At 44.2% G+C, this 15,051-nt stretch overlaps 2 protein-coding genes across 5 annotated transcripts; both read right to left on the bottom strand.

Annotated features, from left to right (window-relative positions):
* Positions 1-1,999: 1,999 nt before the first annotated feature.
* Positions 2,000-8,147, bottom strand: LOC120664516 (sister chromatid cohesion 1 protein 1-like). 4 transcript variants are annotated; one of them, XM_039943777.1, is made up of 20 exons: positions 7,913-8,143; positions 7,651-7,719; positions 7,501-7,559; positions 7,363-7,407; positions 7,253-7,272; positions 7,068-7,144; positions 6,160-6,256; positions 5,945-6,026; positions 5,789-5,867; positions 5,509-5,672; positions 4,919-4,944; positions 4,658-4,807; positions 4,405-4,573; positions 4,234-4,298; positions 4,002-4,149; positions 3,838-3,931; positions 3,433-3,560; positions 3,233-3,314; positions 3,013-3,125; positions 2,000-2,578 (listed from the first exon to the last, which is right to left on the bottom strand). In XM_039943777.1, the coding sequence occupies exons 1-20, from the start codon at positions 7,963-7,965 to the stop codon at positions 2,496-2,498; spliced, it is 1,803 nt and encodes a 600-aa protein (XP_039799711.1). In that variant the 5' UTR covers positions 7,966-8,143; the 3' UTR covers positions 2,000-2,495. The 4 variants fall into 4 exon arrangements, with proteins under 4 accessions (XP_039799711.1, XP_039799710.1, XP_039799709.1 ...); XM_039943776.1 differs by having other exon boundaries at positions 4,658-4,813; positions 7,913-8,142; XM_039943775.1 differs by having other exon boundaries at positions 7,253-7,407; positions 7,913-8,147.
* A 466-nt stretch (positions 8,148-8,613) lies between these two features.
* On the bottom strand, positions 8,614-14,001 carry LOC120664518 (glucose-1-phosphate adenylyltransferase large subunit 3, chloroplastic/amyloplastic-like). Its single transcript, XM_039943778.1, has 16 exons — positions 13,888-14,001; positions 12,276-12,495; positions 12,052-12,171; positions 11,263-11,433; positions 11,051-11,140; positions 10,871-10,957; positions 10,733-10,788; positions 10,537-10,630; positions 10,340-10,452; positions 10,198-10,270; positions 9,990-10,070; positions 9,693-9,779; positions 9,494-9,598; positions 9,304-9,410; positions 9,160-9,220; positions 8,614-9,046 (listed from the first exon to the last, which is right to left on the bottom strand). The coding sequence occupies exons 2-16, from the start codon at positions 12,480-12,482 to the stop codon at positions 8,945-8,947; spliced, it is 1,554 nt and encodes a 517-aa protein (XP_039799712.1). The 5' UTR covers positions 12,483-12,495; positions 13,888-14,001; the 3' UTR covers positions 8,614-8,944.
* Positions 14,002-15,051: the final 1,050 nt, after the last annotated feature.

Genomic DNA, 15,051 nt, shown 5'->3' on the forward strand with positions numbered 1-15,051 from the left:
TATCAGATTAATTATTAATATCAGTACGAAAGGTAGCTCTATCTGTTATCTTATTATTTGGCCAACAAACAGAGCCTGCACGTTCGCTGTCAAAGTTTAGAAATTCACACGTTAATCGGAGAAAAAAAAATTAAAATTACGCACCACTACCATCACAAAAATTTAGCCTAAAACCACATACACATGTTTATAAATTATCCACAATGCCATTAAAATATATTTCTATTTATAAATATAAATCTATCCATCATTTTGCATATAAAGATACGTATCGTGCATCCCGGTCCTTGCCGAGGGAGGGTCCTTGACATTACTCCAAAGGTTTGTTGCTGACATTGCTACAAGACACCGTACCTCACAATTAACACCACAAACTCAAAAAAATAACACCACAAGCAGATCAGAAATCAGGACAATATCGATCAGACCATGATTGGTATATAAGTTCATCATGCTTGAACATGAACATAGATTGCTAAAATTCTGAACGGGATCTTGTGCTCTGCACTATGGCGATTTGCACTATGGCGATTTGTTGGCTTTCAAAAAACAAGAAATTTGGATCGATTGTTCCTCAACAGAAACTAGGTCATGGAGGCATGGCGCCATGAAACAGACGAAAAAATTAAACATAGTAGCAACAGACGACTAAGAGGATCATAAAATAGGGAAGCTAACAAAAGAACAATTGAGTCAGATAAACTGAGCAGTGGGCAGCATTACTGCAAGGGCTGGTAGATAAGGAACATGTTACTACCACTACTAGTGAATGGTAGTAGCTAAGATCGAGAAGATAGGCAGTTGTGATATAGGGCTGTGCACTTGCAATGTGGCCATATCACTAATAAAGAAAGATATAAACAAAAGGAGACACAACTATACTAGCACTGAAACAAGTAGCATGTGATGAGAAAGATTTGAATTTATAAATAATAATTAAATAAAAAATGCAAAATATATTTACAATATCAATACTAGCTGCGCAAATGCAGTCACCTCACTAGTTTAATATATATAATTTCAGCCAGTCATGCATGTATCGGGTCATCATCTGTAGGAGGATTTATTTTTAATGAAAAGATTATCGATCTGCGTATAACTATCTCATTAAAAATAAACCCTTCGACTGATGATGACTAGATATATGCATGCCTGCTCGCTGAGGTGATTATTAAGTAGAGAGAGAATTGAACGCCGGCCGGGCCGGGTTTGCTTACCGACGAGGCTGCCGGGCTGCCACTCGAGGACGGCGACCTCGTTGACGACGTTGAGCGGCGGCTCCCGGCCCTCGATCTTGCCGCGGAGGTAGACGTCGACGAGCTCCGCCTCGGTCGGCACGAAGTGGTAACCAGGAGGGAACTGCAGCTGCCGGACCAGCTCATGCGGCTGCGGCCTGGCAGTGACAGTGCCCCCCATGGAAATCGGAAAGTAGGTTGAGTAGAGGCCAAGAACGGGAAGGGTTAGGACTTAGGAGAGAGGGAGGCCAAGAAAGGAAAGAGGTCAAGAGAAGAGAAAGAAAGAGAGAGACAAGGGAGAGGTTGGTTTAAGGTTTAAACGGTCACATATATAGTAGGAAGGTAGTTAATTAATGCAATTAAAAATTAATGAAGAGTTGTAAGCGGATATATCCTTGTTTCACGGGCCTACCTCGGGGCCGGACCCTTCTTCAGGCATGAGAAAACGGTTTGCTCCGACAAAACGTGACGCTGATCACAGATGACGGGGCATGCACGTGCGCGCGCGCGCTGTCGTTGAAGAGAAACCTGTCCTGGCAGGCTGGCACGGCCGCGTTGGCTGTTGTCGGTGAAGAGCTCCAGGCGTCGTTAGGGCTTTAAAGGATTAATGGATTATTTGAATGAATTACTAGTGGATAAGACAGATTGGTCAGCGATAATATATGGACAAACAGATAAGGTTAGCTGGTTAAGAACCTATGGTCGAGATCACTATAAACCTTATCAGGTGATGTGACCTCACAAGGGTTTTTTTTAGCAATCGATGAGTATCAGGTCGATAATACCTCCTTGACAATATGCATTCAGATTCGTTACATGCATAATCATATTTTGAAAAGGTAAAGTGGTAAGATCAGGTACACATAAACTATCCTGAACCGTACATACAATATAGACGAAATCTAATGTGTAGCCGTAGCGCAGTAAATCCATCTCTCTCTCTCTCTCTCTCTCTCTCTCTCTCTCTCTCTCTCTCTCTCTCTGTGTGTGTGTGTGTGTGTGTGTGATGGGACTTCAATCCTATATAATAACTCGCTTTCCTATCAAACGTCTAATATCAACATTCCTTTGACTTAAAACACAAGTCTACTGCCTTATAACTTGCTTCCTATCACTCTCTTCAGCAGAAACAATAATATGACCTAACAGACCTCCTGTGCAAAATGTAAGCGCTGTATAAATTATAATATCAACACGGATGTATGCACTGCAAGAACCTCGGCAGCAAAACTGTTCCCGACTCTCAGCACCAAGTCACATTCACATCTTTGCTCCCCTGGAGATCAAGATGTCCCCGTATGGTTCCAGCTGTGTAACCTTGATGTAATCAGAAGTTGCCAAAACTGCATGAACAAGCACTCCTCAGTAAATAATATGTTCCATTAAAGCAATACAATAAAACTGAATGAGTGCTACGATAAACTTCCCATTAGACATTGCTCTAGCGTAAAACATTTCAAGCAAACTCAGTAAACCAAAGTTATCTGGCTGGGATAGCGTAGGACAGTGTGAAACTTATCAGAACTATTATTTGCCACCATTCTGAGAAAGCTGTGGAATAACGTATAGATTCAAAGTAAGGATGCTAAATTTCCTAGCAATATCAGCTTAGTAACCATGATGTAACCAAAAGGAAAGCATCTTGCATAGCGTCCAAAGTGTGGCCAAACTAATTAAAGAAACTATGAATGGTCAGTAAGCCAACAAAGCTAGTGTTCTTATTCACTCGAGCAACCACACTTTTTTTTCTGGTACAAGCAAACAGAGGAACACATACCGGTCATTTGATAGAATAATCGAGCTGCCCTGGCTGTGGTCATCCCAGAAGCTAGCAGACTTAGTGATTCAGATTGCAGGGCACCTGGGGCATCAAAGTGTAGTTTGAGGTGCCTGCATGAATATAACTCTAGCATCAGATAATGTATGTGCATCTGCTGTACTTCATTTTAACAAACTTAAGTTACCCAGGCACTATGAGCTTTGTTCAGGATACTTACGACTGGATTGATTCTGTGACCTTGTCGATAGGATCAGAGCGCTTCTCGTATGGGGTTTGAGTCGGTGTTTCTTCCAGAAGGTCTAAACCAAATGTTAACTGTTAAATTCTACGTTGGTTGCAACATTTTCACATGCTCGAGAAAACAATTTCACATGTTTATATATAACAGAGCGAATAAAGGACAGAAATGCAACCAACCAGGAGTTGGCCCAAAATCTGAAAGCCTTCTCATCTTGAAGCCCCTCACTTCTTGCTCCAGTGGAAAGTCTTCATCAACTGGATCAAGATTCCCCAAGCTTCTTCCAGATGAATATTGCCTCTTGGACCTGCTCAATAACCATGGCACGGGGCACTATAAGAACCTAACCAAGATACTGAAGGACCTTACGGAGCTAAACAATTCTGTTTGCCTGACACTTCATCAAGGAGACACTACACTTCAGTGTCTACCCTTTCAAGCATATACTGAAGGAGGTTTCTTTTTTGTGAAAACGAAAACATCCTTTAGATGGCCAAGTTCTTTCAGTGCTAAAAGATCACATAGCCATAGTTCAGAGTACCAATATAGGTGACATGTTGCTATTACTATAAGTGGACAGTAACCTTCCACTTCCTGATGGCAATTGCACTTCTGGATCCAATGGTATAAACCCGCGTCCAGAACCACCAGAGCTCGAAGCAGACCTCCGACTTAACCCTGGTGAAGGATTTATGTTACTGACTATCTATATAAGCACGAATCTAAACTTATTCTCTTCTCAACTTACCAGGACCTCCAGGAGTAACACTATGGTCACTAAGCAAAGTCTCATAAGCTCTGTCATACTCTGCACTCATGTCTCCTCTGCGTTTTTCGAGGCCATCTGTGAAGTCCATTGGGTGAGCTCCTGTTTCCATCTCATATTCTCCTTCGGGCTGCAAATGCAACCACTCATCAGGATGACTGGCTCATAGGGAAGGGCTGCTATTTTTGTAGAAAATGAAAGAGTCTGAAATAACCTGAGGTGGAAATTCATGAGGTGGCGAGTTTCTCGGATGTTCTTCTTGTGATGACGATGGCTGGCCTGCTTTGAGAAATTAATAAACAGTGAAGGTTTTTAAATTAGCATTTAGCATGTTAAAATAGTAGAATTTCTTCAAGTGACACAAAATTAGAAATAATGCAGTGACCTGAAGATGAAGCTTTTGCAGAGTTGACTTCAGTGCATTCCTTCCACAGCTGCATAAGTGGCTTAGGATAATATAATTCTGAGGGTGACTTGCCCCAGTAAGATATTAGAGCAACCGGGGGCATGTTCATGAGATCACTTATCTTGGTTGATCGAATAAAACCATAATTCTGCAAGTAAGATAAAAATCATTTTTCCTTATTAGAATTGGTACGGGAATCTAAAGGAAAACAGGTTAATCAAACAAAACTTACGGTGTTAACTTTACGCCTTTTTGAGACAAGGTTAGATGTGTCCTTCAGCCATGTCTGATACATATTTCCTGGGATCATTATCTGATCATTATCCATAATCACCTGGGGGAGTTTCCTATGTGCTTTCCGCTTTGATGCTTTAGGTGGTTGCTGTTGCTGTGTCAGAAAAAAGTGCTAGCTCAGTTAAACAAGAACAAACTAAACAACCCCTTCTCCATCTATATATTATACCATAGATGTAATCAGGCTTGATATATTTACCTTCACCTTCTGTTCCTCTTGCCCCTCTACTTGAACCCCATGCAAAAGAACCATCAATAATTGCAACAAGATATTTCAAACATGGCATAAATACAACAACACATGTAGTCAAATTATCTTCAGCAGTCAAAAGTATCAGGTAGCTTGTAAATCCAAAACAAATCACGAAGGAGAACTAAATGCGTGCCAAAAAAAGGTAAGATATTCCGTATAGCAGTTAGCAGACTCAGTAGTTGCAACCAAGAGTGCGCTACCTCCTACCTAGTCATTTATTCTGAAATAGAGTTCTGATGTAGCCATTTGAGTATGTACATAGTCAATGGGAGATAAAACATCAATAGTTTTAGCTATTTCATTAAACAAAATATTCTCCAAAATATCCTAACAAAGTCTGCAAATTGTCATTAGCTTTCAGGAAGAACCATGAACTGGAAAAAATTCGGATGCAAGTTTCACTCAACTAAAACAGCATGTCAATGAATAATTGACATGAGTTATCATTTGGCAAAAAAACGAAATAATTTCTAGTCTTAAAAAACTCGAGTCTTGTTTCCATATAGAACCATAGAGAATCATGTGCTTGATTTAACCTTGGTGAGGTTCTTCTTGAACAGGGGATGGGGCAGCATAATACGGCTCTTCTTGCTGAGGAGGGTCTTCCTGCCTAGGAGGAGAGGGAACCAGCATACTTGGAACCTGTGGGTGTCCATCAGGACTGATATTGACTGTGGTCTCATCATCTGCTATGTCAAATCTGTATACAAGGCATTTTTGCATAATTATATTTGTACTGTACACAAGATAAGAAAAAGAAGCATACAACAGTAAATGATAAGAGAATGTAAATAAAAATATTTAGCTTTGCTTTACCTCTCAAAACGGTTGAACACATCAGTTTCTGCAAGCCCAGACTCGAAATTATCGACCAGGGTGATATTCACAGCCTCAGCTGAGAAGATATCCTAGAGTCAGAAAGTACTCCATAAAGCAAACACAAAAGAAATCAATAAGAGCACAAAGACAAACCTTGGTGATGATGCTCGGCACGAGAGAAGTCATCATCATCTAGGTTGACATTAACATACTGTTCGTCCAAATCATCCAATCGCTGAAGAGGCATGAATTTTAGTTAGAAGACTGGAGACAATCAGGTAGACACATAAAAAAATTGCGAGCATTGTGGTGATTATTATACTGTATGAATATAATCATTTTTCTGAAATATAGGTGACAGGGATTACCATTCCCCGGAACCTGGTAGCATCAGCCTCTGAGAAAATCATGGGCTGTTCCACCTCCATATTCATAAGTTTCTCTGGAAGTGTTACTGCTTCGTACCTGTAAGAAGTTCCAAATTCAGAGAAGCATGCCACATTACTTTCTTTCATTCTTTCTTTATATTGAAAGCCGCATTACTTTCCTACTCTTAGCAAAGAACAATCTTCCATATATCACCAGTTCATAGCTATTCCATGCTATTTACAGAAGGGAGAAACTGAGGTATTCGAAAAGAGGTTACGAGCAGAAACTGAGATTGGCAAATGTTCGATGCATTTGAATAAACACAGAGGCTGATAATGCCTGCCTGAGAGGCTGAGACCCTCATACCTACAGCTAGAATACCCAAGGTCAGACAGCGCGTCTCAACTCTAAGTCTCTAACCAAATAGGCATTGCCGAGATAAAATCTGAGCAAACAGTTGGGTGATTAGGCCAGGCAAGAGAAGATCATTTTGATTCACATCAGACAACAGATGGAAGTACCGTCAGCAAGCACAACAAGAGCCATGTGAGTAAGGGCACAGTAGGCTACCACTGCAACCACAAGCTATATGCAAATCCCATTTCCATTTCCCACGGTACACACACTGCAATACATACCAATTCAACCCAAACAAACCGACATCGCTCTACTATGAACTTCCACGAACATCCCAGCCGGATTACAGCAGTTGCCAATCCAAAGCCTGAACTCACACAGCAATCTCCATTTACGGGGAGCTGGGAAACAAACACCAAGTCTCCTCAGTAACAACATCACGAGTATGCACATACAAGCAACTTTCCTCAAACCGAAGCACAAGACCCCCAACCCCAGCATGTAACATCTAGAAGCTTCTGGAACGGATGCAGATCGAGAGCACACTTACTTAGCTTGGACGTTACCCTTGGGGAGGACGGTGGGGTCCGTGGCCTGTTTGATCCGCCATGCCCCGTTGATCTCAATCTGCACGAGAAGTTAGCACAAGAATAACTCCAACTGAACTCACAAGGATAATCAAATCTATCGAGCAGGACGCAGGAAATAATCTGACAAAACTTCAACTAATCTTACCAGAAACCGAGACACATCATCTGCGACAAAAGGAAACACCCATTTAATTTGAGATGGCAAAAGCATGAGCACTTGTAAAAAAAATCCAGCAAATAGAGGAAATAAATTACCATACAGAAGCTTCACCTTCCTCTCGTACACGATCACCACGCCACCTGCTCGCTCATTTCGAGCACAGCACAGCACATCAAAACCCATCCCAAAAATGCGAGGATAAATGCTGGGGACGCAAACAAAGTCGAACTCACCCATGAGGATCCCAGAGAGCCTCAGAGCCATGGGCACCGACGGGTTCAAAATCTCCTCACTAAAACAACAATCGCAGAAAAAAAAAATCACAAACATAGAATCCAAGGAAAACCGGACGGAATTCGAACGGGTGGGCCCAATCCGCTCACCAGATTTTGATGATGTCGAGTTTGTCGAGCCGCTTGCGGTTGATCTTCGAGTGGAGCGTCGCCGCCATCCTGCAACGACAGAGGGCGCGATTAGTGGGCTAATCCACCAGCCGCGGAGCCAGCATTAGGAGCGGATTAAGCGCAACTTGTCGGAAAATCGCAGAGAAGCGCGTCGCGACACGTAGGAGTCCAGGGAAACGAGAAAATTAGAGCAGCAACGAGGCGATTGGGACGCGCGGACTGGAGGGAAGAGGAGGCGCACCATATCTGGCCGAGCGGCGCCTTCCGCGCGAGGAGCTGGTGCGAGTAGAACATTCTCGATCGCGCCGAGAGAGGAGGAGGCGGCGGCGGCGCTACGCCGCGAGAGAGAGGCCAAGTGGGGTTTTGGTGGTCGGCAACTCGGAGTGGTGGTTTTGGGAGAGAGGAGGAGCTTGTGCTTGTCTCGTGAGGGGAGAAATGGGATCGAAACGAGAAATCGTGCTATTCCCAGTGCGGGATGTCTTCAGCGTTTCATGGATGACACATCAGCTTTTGTGATGATGTGGCAAGAAATTGAAGAGGAGAGAGAGGATACAAGTTTCGTCCAGATGAAACGAGGCCGGCACTGTTACCAGACCTTGGTACGCGGAAGAAACTGAACTGGGGCTTATCGGGCTGCTACCCAGGCCTTGGAAACTGCAAAGTGAAACGTTGCACTGGGAATAGCCTTAGAGGGCAAAACCGGTAATCTATCGGGGTCGTTCCGCGCCACGGCCGCACGGCGTGCCTGCCACCGCCACGGTGGCGCCACCCTTGTGGGCTGTTCGGCATAGTCAGGCCCGATACATTAAAGGCCCAAAGTTTCCGCGCCAGCTCGCGGCCCGAACCACCTTCTGGTTAGTCGCGCTGGGCCGCGCTCACCTACCGCGCGGCAGCGAGACAGAACAACGAACGTTTACAGCGAGTATGACAGGCACGGGAAGGTTCAGAGAATATGGATGAACAGAATCACAGACATGGGAAGATGACAGGCAAATTCCATGTGTTGCGTCCGAGTTTATCTACACGATGCACCAACGATCCGATCCCCCAAAAGTCGCTGCACCTTTACTCGGCCAGCTTATTTTGCGTTGCTACGACATGTAACCGAGGAAGAACGACCAGTGCCAACACTACCGCAACATCTTTCTCTTGATCATCAATCTGGCCAGCTCTAACCGATCTTCCTTTATCTGTACTTGTTCCTCATCTGAATTCAAGGTCACACACCCCAAATTCTCATGACAACGGCCGAATTTTGTACCCAGGGTGGCACCTATATGACGGTCCCGTCCTTGATGGTTGAGTTCTTCAGGATCACCACGATCCCGGATCTGATGTAGTATCCTTCCTCCGGCCGGTCAGCTTCTTGGACGCCCTGCCAGAAGCATTGCGGTTGCATCATTGGTGACGAGCAGTGTGACAGTGTCGTGTTGGTAGGAATACTGAAAAGTGAATTCCCAAATGTTTACGCCTCTCTGATCTGCTTACCTCACTGTTTGTGATGGAAACGTCCCTTCCAACCCTAGCGTTCATATCGATGATGCAGTTGCTGCAAAACAACGAACGAAAAGGCTTAGATTATCATAATACAAAAGTTGTAACAGCGCACAGTGTTTCAGGTCAAGCACTCACCTTATCTTTGTGTTCTCCCCTACGCCAATGGGGACCTTGCCCTCTGACAGTAGCCTCGAAATCTCGTCTTCAGTCTCGTACAAATCTGCACCCATCATCATAGTATTCTGCAAGCATAGTTTGCATATCTCAGCTGTTCGCCTGTTCCATTGTCGTGCGAGTGAATTCAATCATCAATGTACACCCCTACCTTGAGCTCACATCCAGAGTTTAGGCGCGAACGAACACCGACAATAGAATGCTCAATGGTACATTCACGCAAGAAGCAGCCGTGAGAAATGATCGCGTCTTTAATCTGCATATGGATTCAAAGCTCAGATAGGCACAGCTCATACTATAGTTAACGGATTGCAGGTAATTGAGGTATCATCATTCCACGGGACACGTACCCTGCATTTATCTGACTTTGTTGGCGGCAAGTACCGAGGTGAAGTGAAGAAGGGTGTTTTCGGATCGTAAAACTCAAACTTTGGAGGCTGCCATGGACAAATTAGAGAGATCAATGATGGAAATTATTTCAAGAGTCTGGATGGAACTCTATCATCTGAAGATATTGTTAATCTAGTTGTGGCTGTAAGCTATCATCTTGTGGTAGTTGAGGCCGGTTTCCCCTAATCTAAAAATTGTCAATCTAGTTGCACGGACAGTTAAAGCATATTAGAACTTGGAAACAACAAAAAAAGTACCTTCTCACAGAGGGCCATGTTTGCGTCAAAGAATGATCTGATTGTTCCAATGTCCTCCCAGTAGTCAGTGAAGACATACGCCTGACAAACAAAGTCAGATGAACTATAAGTGTACTGCTAACCTAATAGAGATTGAACTAGTGACAAATCTGGGAACTGGGCCATGATTATCAAACAATGAAAGTGAATCATAAAGGAGAGGGTTTACCTGCACATTGTGGTCATGTAAAGCTTTGGGCAGAATTTCAGAACCAAAGTCATGCAGTTGAGCATACCTCGACCTAAGAATGCTAAGTTAGAACACAGATAACTACATGGGAACTGTATTACCACAAAGACAAAGTTCTTACTTTAGAAGGTTTAGAAGAACATCTTTTTTGAAAACATAAACTCCCATTGAAGCAATATAGGGATATTTAGTTGGGTCATCAATGGCGAAATTGAGAAAGCTGGTATCCACTTTCTGCAATGAACAGCTTACACTTCAGATAGTGCTATTTTTGTAAGATACGTTATTCTGAGTCCCTGAGGTAAGGTGATTACTAACCATTTCTTCCAAGTCAGCGCCCTTTGGTTTCTCAGAAAATTGAATTACACGGCCTGAACTGTCGAACTTAACTAGCCCATAGTCAGAAGCTCGGCTTGCAAAACAAAGAAAATAAAATCAGCATATGCAATTATTTCTGATGAGAAGGACGAAGTGCTCATAAAAATTAGAAACCTGATGTAGTGTAGTGACATACCTCTCTCCAACAGGAGCGCATGATAAAGTAATGTCTGCATTGTCATCTACATGCTTCTGCAAACGGCAAATGCCAGGGGTCAGGTAGTTAAAATAAAAAACATACTCCTACAATAGAATACAAGAGAAAATCACCAACCTGCACAAGCTCCATGTAATCCATACGGTAGAGTTGATCTCCTGACAAAATCAAAATGTGTTCTATAGTTTTGTGCTTGTAATAATCCTGAAGAAGTACGCACAACATCAGATGCATTGGTTCAGGAATCCAAATAAGTACAGGCAACAAGTACCATCAGCCACTAGACATATTTATTACCTCAAGTACCCAGATAAATTTTCTAACAGCATCTGCTGTGCCCTGGAACCAACCAGCAGCCTCCCCAGGCATTTGCGTTGCAGCCAGCACCTATTCAATGGCAAAGTTATATCAGTAATGCTGTATTCAGATAAAGAAATTTGATGGAAATTGTGAAAAGAATATGCGTTGCAAGCTCTTGACTAAACCATATCAAATTTTAGGTGGCTTACCTCAACAGATCCATCAGTGAAGTTGATTCCCCCACCAAGGTATGTGCGGTGAATGTGACGATTAAGAGAAGCTGAGTTGAACTGAGTCATAACAAATATCTTGTTTATGCCACTGTTGAAACAGTTGCTCATGGGGATATCAATAAGCCTGTAACATCCTCCGATAGGAACCTAAGTAATGCAACAAAAGGAAAGAAACAAGATTCAGACCACTGATTAAAAGATGGCTGAAATGACTATATAGATGATAGTCATTGATGGCCTTGAGTTGACATCATGTCGGTTGGTGGAGGGCATCATTGTTTTTTTTTATTTTTTCTCTCTTTCTTTCTTCTTGTTCCTTTTTTTTGTGTGTGTTGGGGGGGGGGGGGGGGGGGGAGGCTATAAAAGCCCCTGGCCCCCTTCCACCGATAATTTAAACACGACGCAGAAACATTGCAATTGAATGAGCTATACTTTAACTGACTTAATCCAAACCAATTACCATGTGCAGCGGAAAATTGAAAATAAACAGAGATCAGACTCTTGTCTACATATCAAACTTATAACTGGCGAATAAAATTGAACATTTCTTGCAAAGCAACATATTCTTTTTTTCTCATCTGCAATAGAGATAATTAGATGTATCAATTTGAAACTAAATAAAACTGAAAGTTAAACAGAGATCATTGGATACCATAAACCTAAAGATGGTTAGTTAAATTGACACCATGGAAATTGCATAGATTTTAAATTTGTGTCTGCAGTCGAGGTGCATCAAGTTGAAACTAAATGAAAGTATCATCTTACAGCAGGAGTGGCTCTTGTGCTTGTGAGAGGGAAAAGCTGAGTCCCAGTACCACCACCCAGTATGACAGCGGCAACTTCATTTGGATCAGCATAATTCCTTCTGAAGGATGTTCGGACAACCTGCAAGTTTTTGCATACAAGATGTTTGAGATGCAAGGAACTAATATAAATTACAAATGACAGTGCTGAAACACCAATAAGATCATCAATGGTATTAAACTTACAAGAGTGTCTGGGCCAGCATCTGAAGTGAGCACACATTGAGCGCTATTTGTGGTGCCCCTAGCACCAAAACACATCCTCCTTAATGCCCTGTTCTGCCTGGTGCTGCTGCAATCCCCAATCCTCACCCGCTCACTCCCAGAACCTTCCCTCCTCACTGGGCTCACACATGCTTTTCCCTCCAGGGGAAAAACACTGCTGAACTGCATAGCTGAAGCACACCTGCAATATCACAACCATTAGCAATCAAGCAGTCTTGGAAATTTATTCACTGTGTACAAGACAACGCAGGGCCAGAACTGGATTGGAACAAGATAAGCAACTGACTTTCTTGCCTAGTTCCTGATAATCCCCACATGAAGAAGAATATGAACCACACTTTTTTCACAGTTCCTAGTGTGATGAGAAAGGATCATCAACGTAGTCACGGAATAAAGGACAGGATAAAGGGCGTTGTGCAATGATGCCTACACATCGAAGATTTTGAAAGCGAAGGATGGAAGTACACATCAGCCGAGAAAGCCATAAAAAAGATTTTCTGCCTTCTTTTCAGGGCATGTGCATGTGAATCACAAGATCTCAGCCCCGGTTGGGTTGGGATCCCGTCTTCATCCTCTGAACTCGAACCGAAGCAAAGTAGAATAAGAGAACTCTTCAAATGAAAATGATATTCAAGCTCTTGAAGGGTCTAAATTACTCCACATGCTGAGTGATGAAAAGTAACAGGGACAAAATCATAAGGTTGAATAGTCACAAACTCACAACCAGTCCCCGGAATAGCAACCCAGTCACCTAAAGTAAGTGCAGCTGACCTGAACATTTGCAAAAATAAGTTCACACAAAAAATGGGACGACTGCAGAGACGCAAGAAAAGCCGGCATTTTTTAGAATTGTTTACGGACAAAACAATGATGAAACGGAGCTGGCCACAAGTCAAATACAAGTTTAAAACGAGCTGCGCAGGATCCAAGAACAAAACGGAGGACCCCTTTTTGTTGGAAGACGAAAAGAAATGGCGGAAGAACACGTCGACTCCCCCACCCCCCGCGAGGACCAAGAAACAGGCCCGGTACAGCCTTTCAAGGAGCGACAACCAAGAACGAAATCGTGGAGAGACTGTACATCAACTCAAATAGCATCAATTCAGACAAATATAATCGTAAAAAAATATTTCAGGGAAATTTATTCAGACAGCGCGAAAAACTGAGGACTGATTCTAGCCGCCACCTCACTTTTCCTCTGAAGAATTCTAAACAGATCGCTTCCTCCCTCGCCGAGCGCTGGTCCCTTCTTCACGGCCACACTCCCAGCCAACACCACATCGCCGGTGCCCGCACCGGCGCAACTCAGAATCCCGCCGCCCACCTGATCCACCGTCCTCCTATCTCCAGCGCCAAACTTCCGTACAGCGAATAACACCACACACAGAGCACAATCGAGTGAACAATGCAATGAAAGTGGGGGGGGGGGGGGGGGGATCTGCACGCGCGCAGCACCCATTGATCAGCGTCACGGACAAATACATCCATTTCGAGAACAGAGAACCCAAATGCACGGCAACCCGCAACACCCCAGCGCGAGAAATCGTGAAGGGAGGAGCGAAGGGAGGCTCACCTAGGAACGGATCGGCGAACGGAGGAGGCGGAGCCGACGACGGATCGACTGCGCTCGGAGGAACGAAGGGGTCCGGCCCTTGGGAGGCTGATGTGGGTGGCCGCGACGGTGCGAGACGGTGGTGATGTGGAGCGGGCGGTGGCATATATAAGACGAGGCAATGGACGGACGAACGGTGCGAGGGGTAGCAGCGAGCGTGGAGGTGGCCGCGGCCTCGCTTGGCGCTACGCGTGCCCCCGTGCCGTGCCAATGCCCATGTGGGGGAGGAGCCCGGCTCACGGTAACGCCACCCCGGGGGCACCGTCCCCTTCGCTTTCACGGTTGGTCTTTGCCTTTCCCTCCTTGATCGCGGCGCAGCGGTGGGTTTTTCTCCACCGTCCGATGGCTGGAATGTCCATTTCTGCGTTTCCAGCTCGAAGTGTCGAGTCGTCGCCTAGCCCTGACGTGAGAGCGAGATGGAGGTTTTCGAATCGTTCATTCATTCACAAAAAGGGTCCAAAAACCGTCTCAAACGTGTGATGGTTTATTGTTTATTTTTGCAGGTTCCTACTTGAATTCTGGGTCATCGTGCCGCTTTTGGTACAAGGTCATGAGTTTTGAGATATTCTTAACAAAGGCTTCTAACCACCATTCGGGGTCAAGTTTACTTTTTACGAGTTAGGCTACAATAGATACACAAACATGCAAAATAAGATGAGTAAAGAGGAAAATTTTGATGTTAATTGGTATTGCTACCATTCTTCTTCTACGAGAGAATAATAATAGTATCATTTCTTTTTCTATATATAGATTCTAGAATGTGCAGACTAGTCACTGGATTATATGGGTGTGATTATTCTTCCATCCACATGTGAATGCCAAATACTTGACCGTATTTGCCGTGCCACCAAACTTACTTCTGTAAAAAAATGAAGGCGCCAGTCCCCTAGTAGTATGATTGAGGGCAGGCGGCCGGTGTGCAGTGATTCTCTCCTCGCCAAGTGCAAGTGGCCGTGTCCATTTCTCCCGTGTCAGTAACCGGAGGGAACATAGCACAGTACAGTGGGGGCACACATCAGCGCGGCACTGACGGTCGAAATCGCGCGCGGCACAGCGACACAGTGTACCACGTACTCCGCCCGCGGGGCCCGTGGGCCTCCCTGCCGTCTGCCGAGCGCCGAGGAT

Source organism: Panicum virgatum, chromosome 3N (assembly GCF_016808335.1).
Source record: "Panicum virgatum strain AP13 chromosome 3N, P.virgatum_v5, whole genome shotgun sequence".
Lineage (NCBI taxonomy): Eukaryota > Viridiplantae > Streptophyta > Magnoliopsida > Poales > Poaceae > Panicum > Panicum virgatum.

Bases quoted from the DNA above. Each gene is read 5' to 3' on its own strand.
- LOC120664516 (XM_039943774.1), bottom strand. From the start codon at position 7,965: ATGTTCTACTCGCACCAGCTCCTCGCGCGGAAGGCGCCGCTCGGCCAG. The intron at 5,868-5,944 runs GTTTGTCTTTGT...ATATCTTCTCAG, and splicing joins TGCCGAGCATCATCACCAAG to CTGAGGCTGTGAATATCACC. The intron at 3,932-4,001 runs GTAAGTTGAGAA...ATCCTTCACCAG, and splicing joins TGTTACTCCTGGAGGTCCTG to GGTTAAGTCGGAGGTCTGCT.
- LOC120664518 (XM_039943778.1), bottom strand. From the start codon at position 12,482: ATGCAGTTCAGCAGTGTTTTTCCCCTGGAGGGAAAAGCATGTGTGAGC. The intron at 11,141-11,262 runs GTAAGCCACCTA...GCCATTGAATAG, and splicing joins TCACTGATGGATCTGTTGAG to GTGCTGGCTGCAACGCAAAT. The intron at 10,071-10,197 runs GTAAACCCTCTC...TTTGTTTGTCAG, and splicing joins TACATGACCACAATGTGCAG to GCGTATGTCTTCACTGACTA.